The following is a 13,499-nucleotide window of genomic DNA, read 5'->3' as shown; positions in this document are numbered from 1 at the left end:
ACAGTGACCTATGAGAGGGTACCAGAACCTTCTCCCATTTTACAGTTCTGTTCCAGGAGTCAGTTGTAAGAACTGAGTGAAGTAAGTATGTGCAAGGGTAGTACTAGGACTGGCACACAGTAGCCCTCAATATTATGAGTCTGAACCCTTGCTCGAAATCTACCTGAGCAATGTGGCCCAGGGAAAGGTCACATTCTTATACAGGGAGAAACGGTGAGGTGACAGAAAAAATATACGTATGTGCTACAGATGTTCTATATGAGTGGCAGCCACCTAACTGTAAGCACTGGCTTTTAAAAAGAAAATAAAGAACTTCCCAAAAGATGACGGTACTTTCTCCTACCTAAATCCTATTATTATACCTAGAAAATCCTTTGTAACCAAGACAATTTTCAGCAGTAACAAGCAACAACTGTGGTCTACCAGAGACCCATGCGGGACTCTCTCACAAAATGTTCTCTGTAATAAAAGGACTGTAAAGGGGTCAGGAGCACAAGCAGAAACTGCTGCACTTCCTGCTTCTCTCTTACTGACCTTGGGCAAGTTGACTTAACCTTTCTCAGCTCAGTTTCTTCAACTGCAAAGCAGGATACCATTCCTTTTTTTTCACAGGGTAATTCTAACAAGACAATGCAAAGTTCCTAGCACAATGCCTGGCACAGACTAAGAACTTAGGGAATAGTAGCTCCCTTTCCAAAAATTTCTCTTCATGGAATTTTTGTGGAAATAGGACAACTGTTAATAAGTATTCATTAAATATCTACTACGCATAGATTACTGAGTGAAGAAAGCAACAATTCTCAGAGCCTCAAACATGCCCAGGAGGAGACAGATATAGAGAGAATACAGGGGGTAAAGGCATAGAATATAGAAAAAGAAAACGCGTTAGAAATTGAGGAAGATAACTCTGGCTCTCTCTTTTCCACAGTTCCAGTCACACTCCCACATGACACAACAGTAAGCCATTACAAAACATCTAACAGACCAAGAAAAAATTAATAGCAGAGAAACCCCGAGAGTATGGCCCCCAGACACCCTTTTACCTCAGTGGTGAAGTTATCTCCAAGGTTCACCGTTCAGCCTGGGAGTGGACAGCCCCGTAAAACCAAATGGGACTAATGAGATACAGTAGTCCACTGACAAGGGCCAGAAGGCAGAAGGGGACAAGGAAGCTGGCGATAGGGAACCCAAGGTTGAATAAGGATATTGTTGATGTGTTGTGAGATTGTTAACCATTGTCATAGGACAACATGTGTGGTAACTGTTAAATGAGAAACTATTTTGTTCTGTAAGCCTTCATCTTAAACGAGAATAGCAGCACAACTGGAAGACCGTAGTAAATGTCACTGAACTGTGTATGTAGAAATTTTTGACATGGTGTATCTCTGGCTATGTGTATTTTCACCAAAAAAAAAAAGGTTGAGAAGTTAGAGGGTTGACATGTTGTGGGGTTGTTAACCAGTGTCATAAAACAATATGTGTACTACTGTTTCATGAGAAACTACTTGTTCTGTAAGCCTTCACCTGAAGTACAATAATAAAAAAAAAAAATTAATAGCACTTGACCTTCCCGTCAAATTCCAAAGAAAACAGAGTACATCACGTTATGGTCAACACTTCAAAAAACTTCTTGAGGCTGGCCCCAAGATCTCAATCCATGGAGAAATCATTTTGGAAAACTGAAATACTCCCAAAGCTAAGAAATAAAGCATTTCTCTAACCTAATCCATATCCCAGCATTAAAATAATCGATAAAGCTACTGTATTATTGCTATTGTTATTATTACTACATATGAGTCTGGAAATAGAGGTAATAGCTGCAGTTAAAACTAATTCTGGGTAGAAATAAAGATAAACGGATGGCTTTACCAGCTAGGTTTTGAGGTCTGAATGATTCAAAGTAGAAAGCCACGCTGCCAAAATAGTTTACAATTTTTTAAAAGTGATCAACGAAGCCAGAAATAGTCCAGATATGCTGAGTTAAACACAGTTTTTGATACTTTCAGATATTACGTAAAACTACATTTAAACACGGGAAATATTTCTGGAATCACATTATAATTCAATATTTAAAAACAGTTCTATTCCTTCAACTGAAGGTGACCCAGAACAATCTGGTCCATTTCCATATAAGACTAATAAAATTTATTTTAAAACAACACAACAGTCTAACAGCAGGTTTCAACATTCAGGTGTGAAATCACACCCCCCAGCACACAGGCAGAATTATCCCCACACCTCTCACCTGCAATTATCATTTGTTCCCTCCCCAGGAGGCTCTCAGCCACCACATATCCTCCTAGGCTCACATCTGGAAACCCAAACTCCCTCTGGGGGCCTTCTGTGTTATGGAGGTGGTGCGAGGACAAAAACAGAAACTTCATACTGGTTTAAAGAACTTTTAAAAATATTTATTTTCAACACACTGTATAAAAGCAATTTGATAACCTTAAACACCCTTATGTCACCATGGTTAAATGTTAAGTCTTTCTTTCAAAATAAAAAGAGTAAATTTACTTCACAGTTCCTATAGAGGCCAGTTTCTTCCATTAAAGCCAATTCCAAAAATTTAGCAAAGGATCTTTCATCAGTTGATAGGGCATGATTAGATGTTTTGATTAAAGCATTTTCCTCCCCCTGCTTAACAAGATATAACAGATGTCCCCAACTTCCCTAATAACAATACAGCCCCGCATTTGACATCTTTACAATTTTAAAACTGAAGTGTCATATAGAAAAAGTACAGCCAGGGTGTCTTTGTGCAATCATGACTCTGAAGTGGTTATGACATGCTGGGACTCCCCAACGTAACAGATACGGAAATCATATTCCATATTCATAGTCGCAAGCCCTCCTTAGCACACACTTGAAAACCAAGCCTGAAATACGAATGATGTGGGCTTATTCAAATCACCACCAATTATTCCTAGAAGCACCGACCAAGTGAGATATGAAACCTAAACAGAAAATGCAAATCTCAGTCACTTTCTTCCAGGAGAACTGACAACACAGGCAGAAAAGTAGCTCAGAAAAAGCAATGCCTATCTAAAGAGACCCACTCTACGAAAACCCCAGCTTCCCTGCATGGAGGAGGAGTACTGTACTTGATTAAAAGGATTCATATTTTTCACAGCAAGATTCCACTGGTGCATCTGATCCAATTTACAAAAATTCAATTTACACCAATCTTGTCAACATCAGTCCAGAGTGTAACTAGAGGTATGCCTGCATTTTAAATGGCAGGCAGTCTCTCTGAAGTTCAACTCAAACATCCTGGTTTAACAACTCCATTAATGACATCGAGCACAGATCTGAAGATTACTCAGCCCCTTTGTCAGTCACATGTGTTATTTATAGGACGGTATATCAATCATGTCTTCCCCTTATTATTTCCTACTTTCTGGTCCTAAGCTATTTGGTCTGCCAAATTAATACATTTCATTGCTGCTGCAAATCTAAACAATGCTTGATAAAAGATTAATAAAATAGTTGGGTTCTCTGCAACCACATACAATCCAGGGATATTCATCAACGTCTTTTTATTTGCATATTTGGCTGTCTGCCCCCTTCAGCAAATATGTAAGGCACAATGCTCAGGTATCCTGGTTTATGGTTTGCATTTAATTCAGGGTGTCAATCTGCTTCTGTTTTAATTACATCCATCTTGATATGTTATTCCAATCTCATGAAAACTTCTTTTCATTATATGAATGGCTATAAATACATACACATGACAAACAGTTGTTATGAATTTTCTGGTTCAGCAATAAACAGGCAAGATGCCTTAGCCAACACATCATGTGGATTTAATATTTTGAGACTTTCCTCTGTAGGAGAAAAGCTTGGTAGAGTCTTCAACTCAACCATACTCTTAAGTTCACTTGTCTCAAATGTTCCGCCACCAATGCTATTGAGTTGCTCTAAGTTTCTCTGGATTGACAGGCTGAAGAAAGTAACATAGCTCCAAAAATTACATTAAAATTTTAAGTGGGCTACATTAAGGTCATCTTACATCCAAATAATTATTTTATCTTTCCACTGGACATACAAGGATGAGAAATTCTCGCATCATCACCCAAATATTTATTTTTTCTTTTACACCCAAATTGTAAGGGGAGAAACAGGGGACTACTAAAAGACTGATGTACTGTTAGTACCAGTGAATTACAGAGTGATATACTGTGGGGGGGGGGGGCTTTTTAAAGGTTCTTAATATTGAGTAATAATCAGAAAATTTCTTAGAAAAAATGGAAAGCTTTACAATTATGAGTACGCATCTTCATTTGTACTATTGTTTTTGTTTTTTAAAAAACCTTTTTCCAAGGTTCCCAGTCCTTGGGAATCCAAGTACTAAGGAGAAGCCCACTTCTCCTAGTTTCATTGGGTCACACAGTGAGCGCCTCTAACTCCCAGTGTGATCCTGAGCAGGTCAATTAACCCCTCCGGGCTGTGTTTTCATTTGCGAAATGAGAGGCAGAACTACATCACTAAAGACAACATCTGTGCCTTGGATGCCACACATGGCTTAGAAAGCACATCAGCCAACAAGGGCTGGAGTGAAATGGATCAAAAGGCTGCTCTAAAAAAGTTTAGATCCTAACTTTAGAAGAGGGTCTGCGTGTGAATTCCAAAACTGTAATTTTCACGAGTAATCAAAGTGACCACCAGAACAAAAGAGGAGGCAAAAAATTTTGCAATACTCAGCAATGCACAATATCAAATACATGTTTCTCCTTTTGAGCCTCGTTATTTTTGCCAATTGAACACAGAGAAAGAATGGGTGGAAGCCATTCGAATTTCTAGCAGGTGGGTGGAAAAGTGTTAGTACAACCTTCAACTACTGTTTGTTTCCTCTACAGCTTAATTCTCTTACTTAGTATTGAGTTATAGAAAAGCATTCACTGAACATATCTAGTCAGCAACATTTAGCTAGCAAGCATAACTGAATAAAGAGACTCTAGGGGGTTAAGAAAAAGTCTACTTCAGTATAACTACTAAGCAATAATTGTAGTACTGGACTATGAACTCTTAATTTGTCTTTTTAAGTTCTAAAATACCACTGCCATCAGAATCTTTGCAGAAACCTAAAATGAGGCTGGTTTTACGCTGCCATAGAAGTGGGGACAATAACAAGGAAAATGACATCCCTTGGGTGTCATCATAACTTGACCCTAGCAACGATTTAATGGCTGTCCTGGATTCAGAATTTAGTTGGAGCTGAAAAGTATCGGATTTCACCCATATAAGCAAGAGTCACAATTCGTCTTCCCAGGCTGTGCTTCTGTGTCAAGCCCAAAAGTCATTACAAACTGCCTCAGTTAACAGCAAGCACACAGTAACTGCAATTTGAAGACTTTCTGCCTGTCACAACAGAAATGAATGCCTTTTCCATTATGGACAAACTTACATTTTCTATTATTTACAAACTGTGGGCATTTCCCTCCTCCTCTTGTGAATCCATTTTACTACACATGAGTTTTCCAGAGCTCTGAAGTTACCAAGGAGATATGGCACCATGAGGTATAGCGGCAAGCCAAAATGGACTTTTTAAAATCTTTTAACAAAAATCTTTGCATTCTGCATACAGTTGATAAGTTGTGGTGTCTGTTCAGGCAAACCCAAGAGTTCAGACATGAATTGAGAAATTAGAAAGATGAGCTATAACTGTGGCAAGCAACTCCTCCTCACTGAGCTAACACTGGAGCCCTGGTGGCACAGGGGTTAAGAGCCCAGGCTGCTAACCAAAAGGTCAGAAGTTTGAATCTACCAGCTGCTCCTTAGAAACGCTACAGGGCAGTTCTACTCTGTCCTATAAGGTCGCTATAAGTTGGAATCGACTCGACAGCAATGGGTTTGGTTTGTTTTTTTTTTGGAGCTAACATCAGAGAGTCTCAAACAGTTCAAAGTTTGGAATTTTAAAGTTTCCACATTTTAACCGCAGTTTCCTAAATCCATTACCCTTTACAAATTACATTCATAATTTTGATAACTCTATCCGTCAAAGAAGACAGGGTGGGAACAAGGTATGAAGGCAGTGGGTGGGTAGGGAATCTAACTGCACCCTAAGAAGGGACTGCCAAATGCACTAAAGTGTGAAATAAACACCTTCAAAGAAGGTAGCAATACAGGTCCCCTTGCAATAGGTGGAATAAGAGACCCAACAGCACTGACACACAGAAGCTATACTGGCCTAGTCTTTTCCTAGGCAACCATAAAAGGCAGTCTCTAAAATCCACTCCTCCCATCCTCAATTACCAACCACATAAAGAAGACCTATTCTTTGTGACCTTACAATGATACGTAGGGAATGCATACCAAGACATACGAAGCTAGAAAGTACCCACCCCCCCCCCGCGCCCACTGCAGGCTTGTTAAAAGAAATGAAAAGAAGAACACAGCTCAGGTTTGGAAGAAACAGTCTAGCCAGCCTTAAATTCTACGTCCCTCTTCTATGGGGGAAAAAAAATCTACATTCATCTATTCATAAAACAAGTACAGAGTATATAAGAAAAACAGTTCTGCCTCAGCTAACCATGTCCCCAAACTGGTTCTGATCCTCTCCTGTCTTGGCTATCACCAAACTAATTACCATTTTGTTCTTCCAAACTTCAATTACATGAGATTTCAAATCTATCAGAATTTTTTCAGAACTTTCTCAAATGACTAATTACTACCCCATTACCAGGTTATTCTTCATAAATACAGCATAGTGGGCTTAATTCCAACCCTGAAAAAAAGCATTGTTTGCTTAGAAGAAAAAGAGCATGAGACACTTTTACAAAGGCAGGCTACAATTAGTATATATCACTCTTGTGCAGGTAAAATAAAATTAAATATAAAAAGCTACTAACTCATCAGACTTCACCTACTGTGCATGAGGGTTACATATGTACATACACATACACAAACACAGACACAGACACAAGCACACCTCCATCAAGAAATGTTCTAGACCTTCTGTCCAAAGGCTTCCAAATCTTGTAGACTTTGGGACCTTAATTATTCCTTAACAGCTAGATTCAACTATTGTTTTCTTAGTTTGGGGATTCCACTTCTAATCCTAACATTCTCTCAAATTAAATGATCCCCATTCAATTCTGACAGTACACTGAACTACTGTACAGAAGAGTCTCCATCTCTTCACCACCCTCAACATTCCCTGAATTAAGTTTATTGCTGCTTTTGTTTTTTTAATCCTTTTTCAACACGGAGGGCTAGGGAACAAAACGCTTAAAAAGGATCACAGGTGCAATCACTAACTTCACGATTCATTTTTTTAAATTTACTAATACATTTATATCGTATCTACTTCCAAAAAAGAGCTTGAAGTAGCTAATCTTGATAGCTAACACATGCCACGTGGAATCATTATATCACAACTTTCAACCTCATCTCACATAAATTCTCAAGTGATTCTCTGCCTTGTACAGCAATATACTGTAATCCAGTAAATACAGTAAAATACTTGAATTGATAACCGCAAGCACTATTCACACACTTCTTTTTCAGCAATCTTTCTCACTAGTTAGGAACTCCTCAGATCCTAAAGCTATGTACACGTTCAGAAGTGAAATGCTGGAACTGACCCATTTACTCTGCAGTCCCATGCCAAAGTTCTCAAGATAGAAAGTGAAAAATGCAGCAAAAACACAGCACCACAGCTTTCCCTGGCTGTGTAACAGAAGAGAGGTTCTGACCCTTCTGGAACTACCACTTCATACATAAGTGAGCAGAAGAAAGACCAACTGAAACGTCTATTTTAACATCAGTGTCAACCTCTTTTCTCATCCAACCATCTTTTCCAGATTGCTAAAAGACAGCAATACATGAAACTAGAAAGGACCAAGAGAGGATAAATATATTGGCTGAAGGGCAGCCTGGTGGTATCAGAATTGAGCTGCTATGATACTGAAGAGGTCTTAATGAGAAGCACTCACCAATACTCACTTCACAGTGGGGATGCTAACAATCAATGAAGCAGCTGACACCAGGCAGGAAAGGGAGCAGGAAAAACAGTGGCCTAATCCTTCTCCACCATCATTTACATCTTGTACTTGCCTTGCCATTCCTGCTTAAGAAGTGCCGAGACACCCAGCTTCCCACACTAACTTCAAGCTTCTATGCTTAGTTTTCCCAGTTGTCTACCATCAACCCATCCACCCAAGACTTAGAGATCACCAAGTTCCAAGATCTGGAAGGGACCTCTGAGATCTTTTTCAGCATTTCCAAATGTGGATTACGGACTACAATGCCAAGGATAAAAGTGCGTAGTGGTCAAATAAATTAGGCAATAGGCACATCACATCCTCCTCTTAATATTCAAAATTCACATTACCATAATAAAGACTTTTTAAGTCTGGCAGAACAAGTCGCCCATTTAACTATGTCTAGCCCAGCAAGTACCGAAACTATTTGAGCGTAGATCACTTTTTTTTTCTTTTTTAATCTTTAAACACACCTATGAACATCCTGCAAAGCAGTACTCCCTTCCAGTTTGGCAATCTTTGTTCTAAACTAAGCTAAACCTCTCAAGTAATTGATGAAAAAAAATGATGCTTTTCTAGAGTCACACAACCAGCTAGGACCGCAAAGCCAGGAATGGGTCTTCTGACTCCCTTACAAGCACTCTTTACTTACATAATTTCTTACTAATTTCTACCAGGCTTTCCCTACCCCCAAGCCCTAATCACACAGCATCTTCACACTCATCTTGTTTCTGTGCCTTCTTCACCATTCCCTTTTCTTACACTGCTCTCCCTGCCCTCTATTCCTTCCCAATCTATCTAAATCACTCCATCCTTTAGGCCCCATCTCCATGAAGCATCCTCAAATAGTACAGCCTATCCCATCACCCTTTCCTGAAAGTCTACTGTACTCGGCTGGTATCAGGCACTCAAGTGCCTGTTTTGTAATTATTTTACAGCTGCTGGACTTCTTTTATCAACAAAACTGCATACTCCTTCAAGATGCTATATATATTTTAGATTTCTCTGTAGTCCTTCTAGTGCCTTGCCCATATTAAGCACTCCATAAATATCTGCTGACCTGATACAAGGAGCACGGTTAGTGTTGTTTTTTAAACAACTGAATAAGTGAGTTTGACAATAATAAATTATTATAGCCTGTTAACATGGCATGTTATAAATACATCAAATTCTGTACAACCTGCTTATGCCACTGATGTCTGGGTAAGCCCTGAAACTGAGCTAGGAAATGAAGACAACATGAACATCTTGGTTTGATTCTCTCTCCACCAGAACAAGTGTTCATTTTCACAAGCCTGCAAAGCTCCATTTGGCATCCTGTCTGTTAATTCTGCTAACCTCATCTTCGCTTCTCTTGGTCAGTTGTGCAAAAGGAGTCTGTCCTGAGAATTCAGCGTACAACAGAGGAAGGAGCAAGAAAATAATGGATTTTCAAAGTCAAATTTTCAGCCCTGTCTCTCACATGACTTCCTAATCTATATGAGACGAAAGAAACTCAAATAAGAACAGAAAGGCAACATTATCTAGCACATCAGTGTACAGTGATGGTACTGGGACCCCAACATTTCCATTTATACTTTGTTTGATAGAGACCACTTTTTTTTTTTTTTTTCAACTATTAAATAATGGCATTGTATCCGGGGATATTCATGCTCATCCTGTCATTCAACAAATATTCAAATAAACAATAGCACACCCAAATGGTAATTCTGCTTCTCAACTGCATAATGAAAAGAATGCCATGCTGAACTTTAGCCTCCTCACCTACCCTCTTATTTTCTATCATGAGAGTCTTCACAACCACACACTTGAACTTCAGGGCACAATTACTCAAGACAAGTGTCCCTGCAGAATATGAAACTACCTCAACCAGTTTCACTGACTATAAAAGTGAAGAACAACTGACATTAAAAAGTAGTTCTCGTTAGGCAAGTTTATTACTTTTACTCCAACACCAGTAAAGAGGCAGTTGGACTGGAATTATTTATTTCAGCACGTTCACTATGAGTTAGGAGCCTTTTGCTTAAAAGAGGAGTCTAAAATCAGCTACTCAGGACAAAATGATGAAGTCAAATAATGTGTCCCTTAACACTGACAGTATGTCACTCCTCCACAGTCTGCTGGCTATTGCTCTGAACTGGCATAAACTGTAAGCCTAGCTGGGTAAGCCAATATTTCTGGTTTCTTATCACAACATCATATCAGCAGCAGCCTTGATGATATATGGCGATAACTGTTTTCATTTCTAAACACAAGACATAAAAACACAGTATGTAATTAGGGTAAACTTTATCATCTATTATAATTCTTAACATTTACAAACACTCCTGCAACACAAATTTCTAAGTTCATAGTTGAGTTGCCTGCTTCCTAATCAGCATCTCACATTTCTTGGTGATAGATCAGTAAATCTCCCAAACTGAGAACTGAAGAACACCAGAAGTTTTATTTCAATGGCCACTACATACATCTGTTTTGACTATCCACCATGGTCACAAATGTGATAACAAGCAGCCAACAAATCCACCTTTTCCCAAAGAACCAGATATACATGATGATTTTTTACACCCCATTGTGTGGTTTTAAACTGCAAAGTTTATTCACAGCTTTCCTAAAAAAGCTGGGCCTCTTAAAATGTGACCATTGACGGGATATTTGATGATATTAGGGAACTGTGGCTAATTTATGTAGGTGTGATGATGATATTGTGGGGTTGGAGGCTTTTTGTTTCTGAGTCTTTATCATTTAGAGTTACACACAGAAATATTTACCAATGAGAGGGTGGATGAGTGTACGGGATACAAATGAAACAAGCTCAGACATAAGCTGGTGATTGTTGAACCTGGCTGTGGGGTACACTGAGATTTATTCTACTGTAAATTTTTCTATAATAGAAAATTTTAAGTAAACTTTTTAAAAAGTTTGATCTTTTAGACCCACACAAAGATATGTACATGATATTTACATATGAAGGTGCCACGATATTCAGCTAATCACATTAACCTGGATTTTGAATCTAAAAAGTAGCAGAAAAAATAATCTCAGAAAACAAAGGAATACTATTAATAGTACAGTTTTAACTCTGTCTTCTCTAAAAAATTAAGAACCCAGAATAGGCAAATTTTCTCTCAAAAGTCAAAGGGAGAGTACATATAATTGCAATATATGTATATACACATACGTATATATATGTAGATAATGTGGTATACGATATACATATATGTCTCAATCACAAGGCTAAATACCTACTTATAAAAAATAAACAAATCAAAAATATCTGCATAAATTACATCTATCCCTACTTGGCCTTCAGAAATACTCATGAGAATCTACACACCCGTCCCACATATGGGGACGGGACACACAGCAGCCCCGAGTAACCATGCAGAAAGTAGGACTACTTGTAACCAGCTCTTACAAGTACTGTCCTAAACCAACAACAGTCAGCAATGGTGAACCAAACTGCATGCAGCATTTTCTATTAGGAATAGATGCTGCCACTTCAATTCCTATTTTAAGAAGAGGGAGAGATTGAGAGAGAGAGAGGGATAGGTCACACTATACAGTATCCTCCCATCTTGGCAAAGTTAAAGCCACAGTTGGAATCATCCTAATAAGTAGTGAGTCTCAACACTCAAAACAAGTGTGCAAGATCCATTTTAGCCAACCAAAGCACCAGTTCTGGAACCAAAGAGTAACGGATTCCATCACTAACACCAAAATCTATGGTCACCACCAATACCAACAGCACCGCCCTCCCTTCCTCCCCAACCACTGGCCACCATCAGCACCAGCAGCCCAAGCAAAAACAGTTCAAAGAGAAAAGAACAATGACAGGAAGACTTCCTTTGTAAAAATACTTAAACCTGACACCCAAATGCACACACAGAACCAGCAACCTAAACCTGTACAGCTACTACATGTGAGACTTAAGCTGTCATTAACAAAGCTTGCATTTAAGCATCTGAAACAATACCATAACAGCAAAAAACCAAAGGAAAAGGAAAAAGTTTCCTTCAGGAACCTCAAACCATCACGTCAGGTGCATAAAAGGCTATAAACCAACTTATTTCTTGGTTTTGTCCTTAAGAAAGCTAGACTAACTCTTCAGAATCTCAAAGCCTTCTGTGTGTGTGCGTGTGTGCATGTGAGTGTGAGTGTGTGTGTGTGTGTGTGTGTATGATGTTGGGGGTGAGAATAGGGAGGTTGAGGGAAAAAAGAAAGCGGTTAAATTTTTAGAGGCAAATGACTAATCCCAGCACCAAACCAGATGGGTCTAAAGCAAAGACAGTTTCCCCCTGACCCCTGGACAGTCAGTCCTCCTCTAGCCCCTGCCTGTCCCCCCTCCCCCAGGAGCTGGTTAGCCCACAGGAAAATGTGCATTTGTAAATCAACACTGCAGGTGCTCAAAGAATAAAGAAAGACACACACACATACACACACAAAAAGCCAGTCACTTAGAAAAAAACACAAAAAAAGGAAAAGGGAGAGGGACAATTGAGGGACAAGCCCTTCAGATACCAGCTAGGATTTTCTTTCCTCTCACCAGCCCTCCCTGGTGTACCTCTGTCTGTCCTTTAACTAAATTGCTCATGTACAAACACATGTGCATATGTATGTGTAAAGATAATATTGTAATTAACCCTTTCTGCAGAAGAGCTCCATCCAGAATACAGAAAGATATTCCACCCTTTTCTCTTCTCTCCCCTCCTCCCTCCTTTCTGCCAACCAGGAGAAAACGCCCCCTTCCCCAGCTTCACCAAAAAAAAAAAAAAAAAAGGGCAGGGGGAGGAGAGGGCAAAGCAGCCACAAAACCTCGTCGGTCTCAGGTCCCGAGGACACCCGGAAAGGTATACACTATTCGCGCACACACATATCCACACACACTGACATATGGCTCTGTAGCAAGCACAGAGACCCGTCCACAGGCGCCCCAAACCCAGCAAAGAGACTTCCACCAGCCAAGAAGCCATGATTGGGGAGGGAGAGAAGGAAGGAGTAGGGGCAGAGCGATTCCTGGAGGGGGGCGCATTGTTGTGATGCCTGCACCCCTTTCTTTCTCCCATCTGCTGTGGAGGGGGTGCTGGGAGGGGGCGCAGGGGAAAGGCGAGCGAGGACGAGGAAGCCAGGAGACCAGGCTCGGCTTGCCGATCCCCTCCAGCCGCCTGCCTGCCCGCGCCCCCGACTCCCCCCAACAATGAGACCTCAGCCCAGACAGACAGCCCAAACCTCGGCGGGGGAGGCAGCGGAGCCAGGCGCAGCCAACTGGGGTCGTGCATAAAGGGAAATCGGGGGGAGGGGGGTCCCCCTTACCTCCAGCGCTTCAAAAGTGACAAAGCTTGTCATGGCAAATCCATCAATGATGTCCTCTTCGGCTGAGGTGGACTCTCGCCGCTTCCTCCGCGGGGGTCTGGGCCGGGACGGGGCGGAGGACGGGGGCTTCCCATTGTCTTCCTTGTCGGAGCCCGACGACGAGGCGAGCGAGGGCTCCCGGGGCCGGCCAGCCCCGCCGCC

The 13,499-nt window shown here is 40.5% G+C and overlaps 1 protein-coding gene across 2 annotated transcripts in view; it reads right to left on the bottom strand.

The window, feature by feature from the left end:
• The window catches only part of AUTS2 (activator of transcription and developmental regulator AUTS2), a 1,348,477-nt gene that overhangs the window by 1,334,814 nt on the left and 164 nt on the right, over nt 1-13,499 (bottom strand). For both annotated transcript variants that reach the window (XM_023735302.1, XM_023735301.1), the window contains exon 2: nt 13,299-13,499. This exon is cut by the window's right edge and continues 45 nt beyond it. In XM_023735302.1, the coding sequence (XP_023591070.1) occupies nt 13,299-13,499 (201 nt within the window). The remainder of the gene's footprint in view (nt 1-13,298) is intronic.

The sequence above is a fragment of the Trichechus manatus genome, unplaced genomic scaffold, assembly GCF_000243295.1.
Source record: "Trichechus manatus latirostris isolate Lorelei unplaced genomic scaffold, TriManLat1.0 scaffold00077, whole genome shotgun sequence".
NCBI lineage: Eukaryota > Metazoa > Chordata > Mammalia > Sirenia > Trichechidae > Trichechus > Trichechus manatus.
This window is presented reverse-complemented; position numbering and strand designations above follow the sequence as displayed.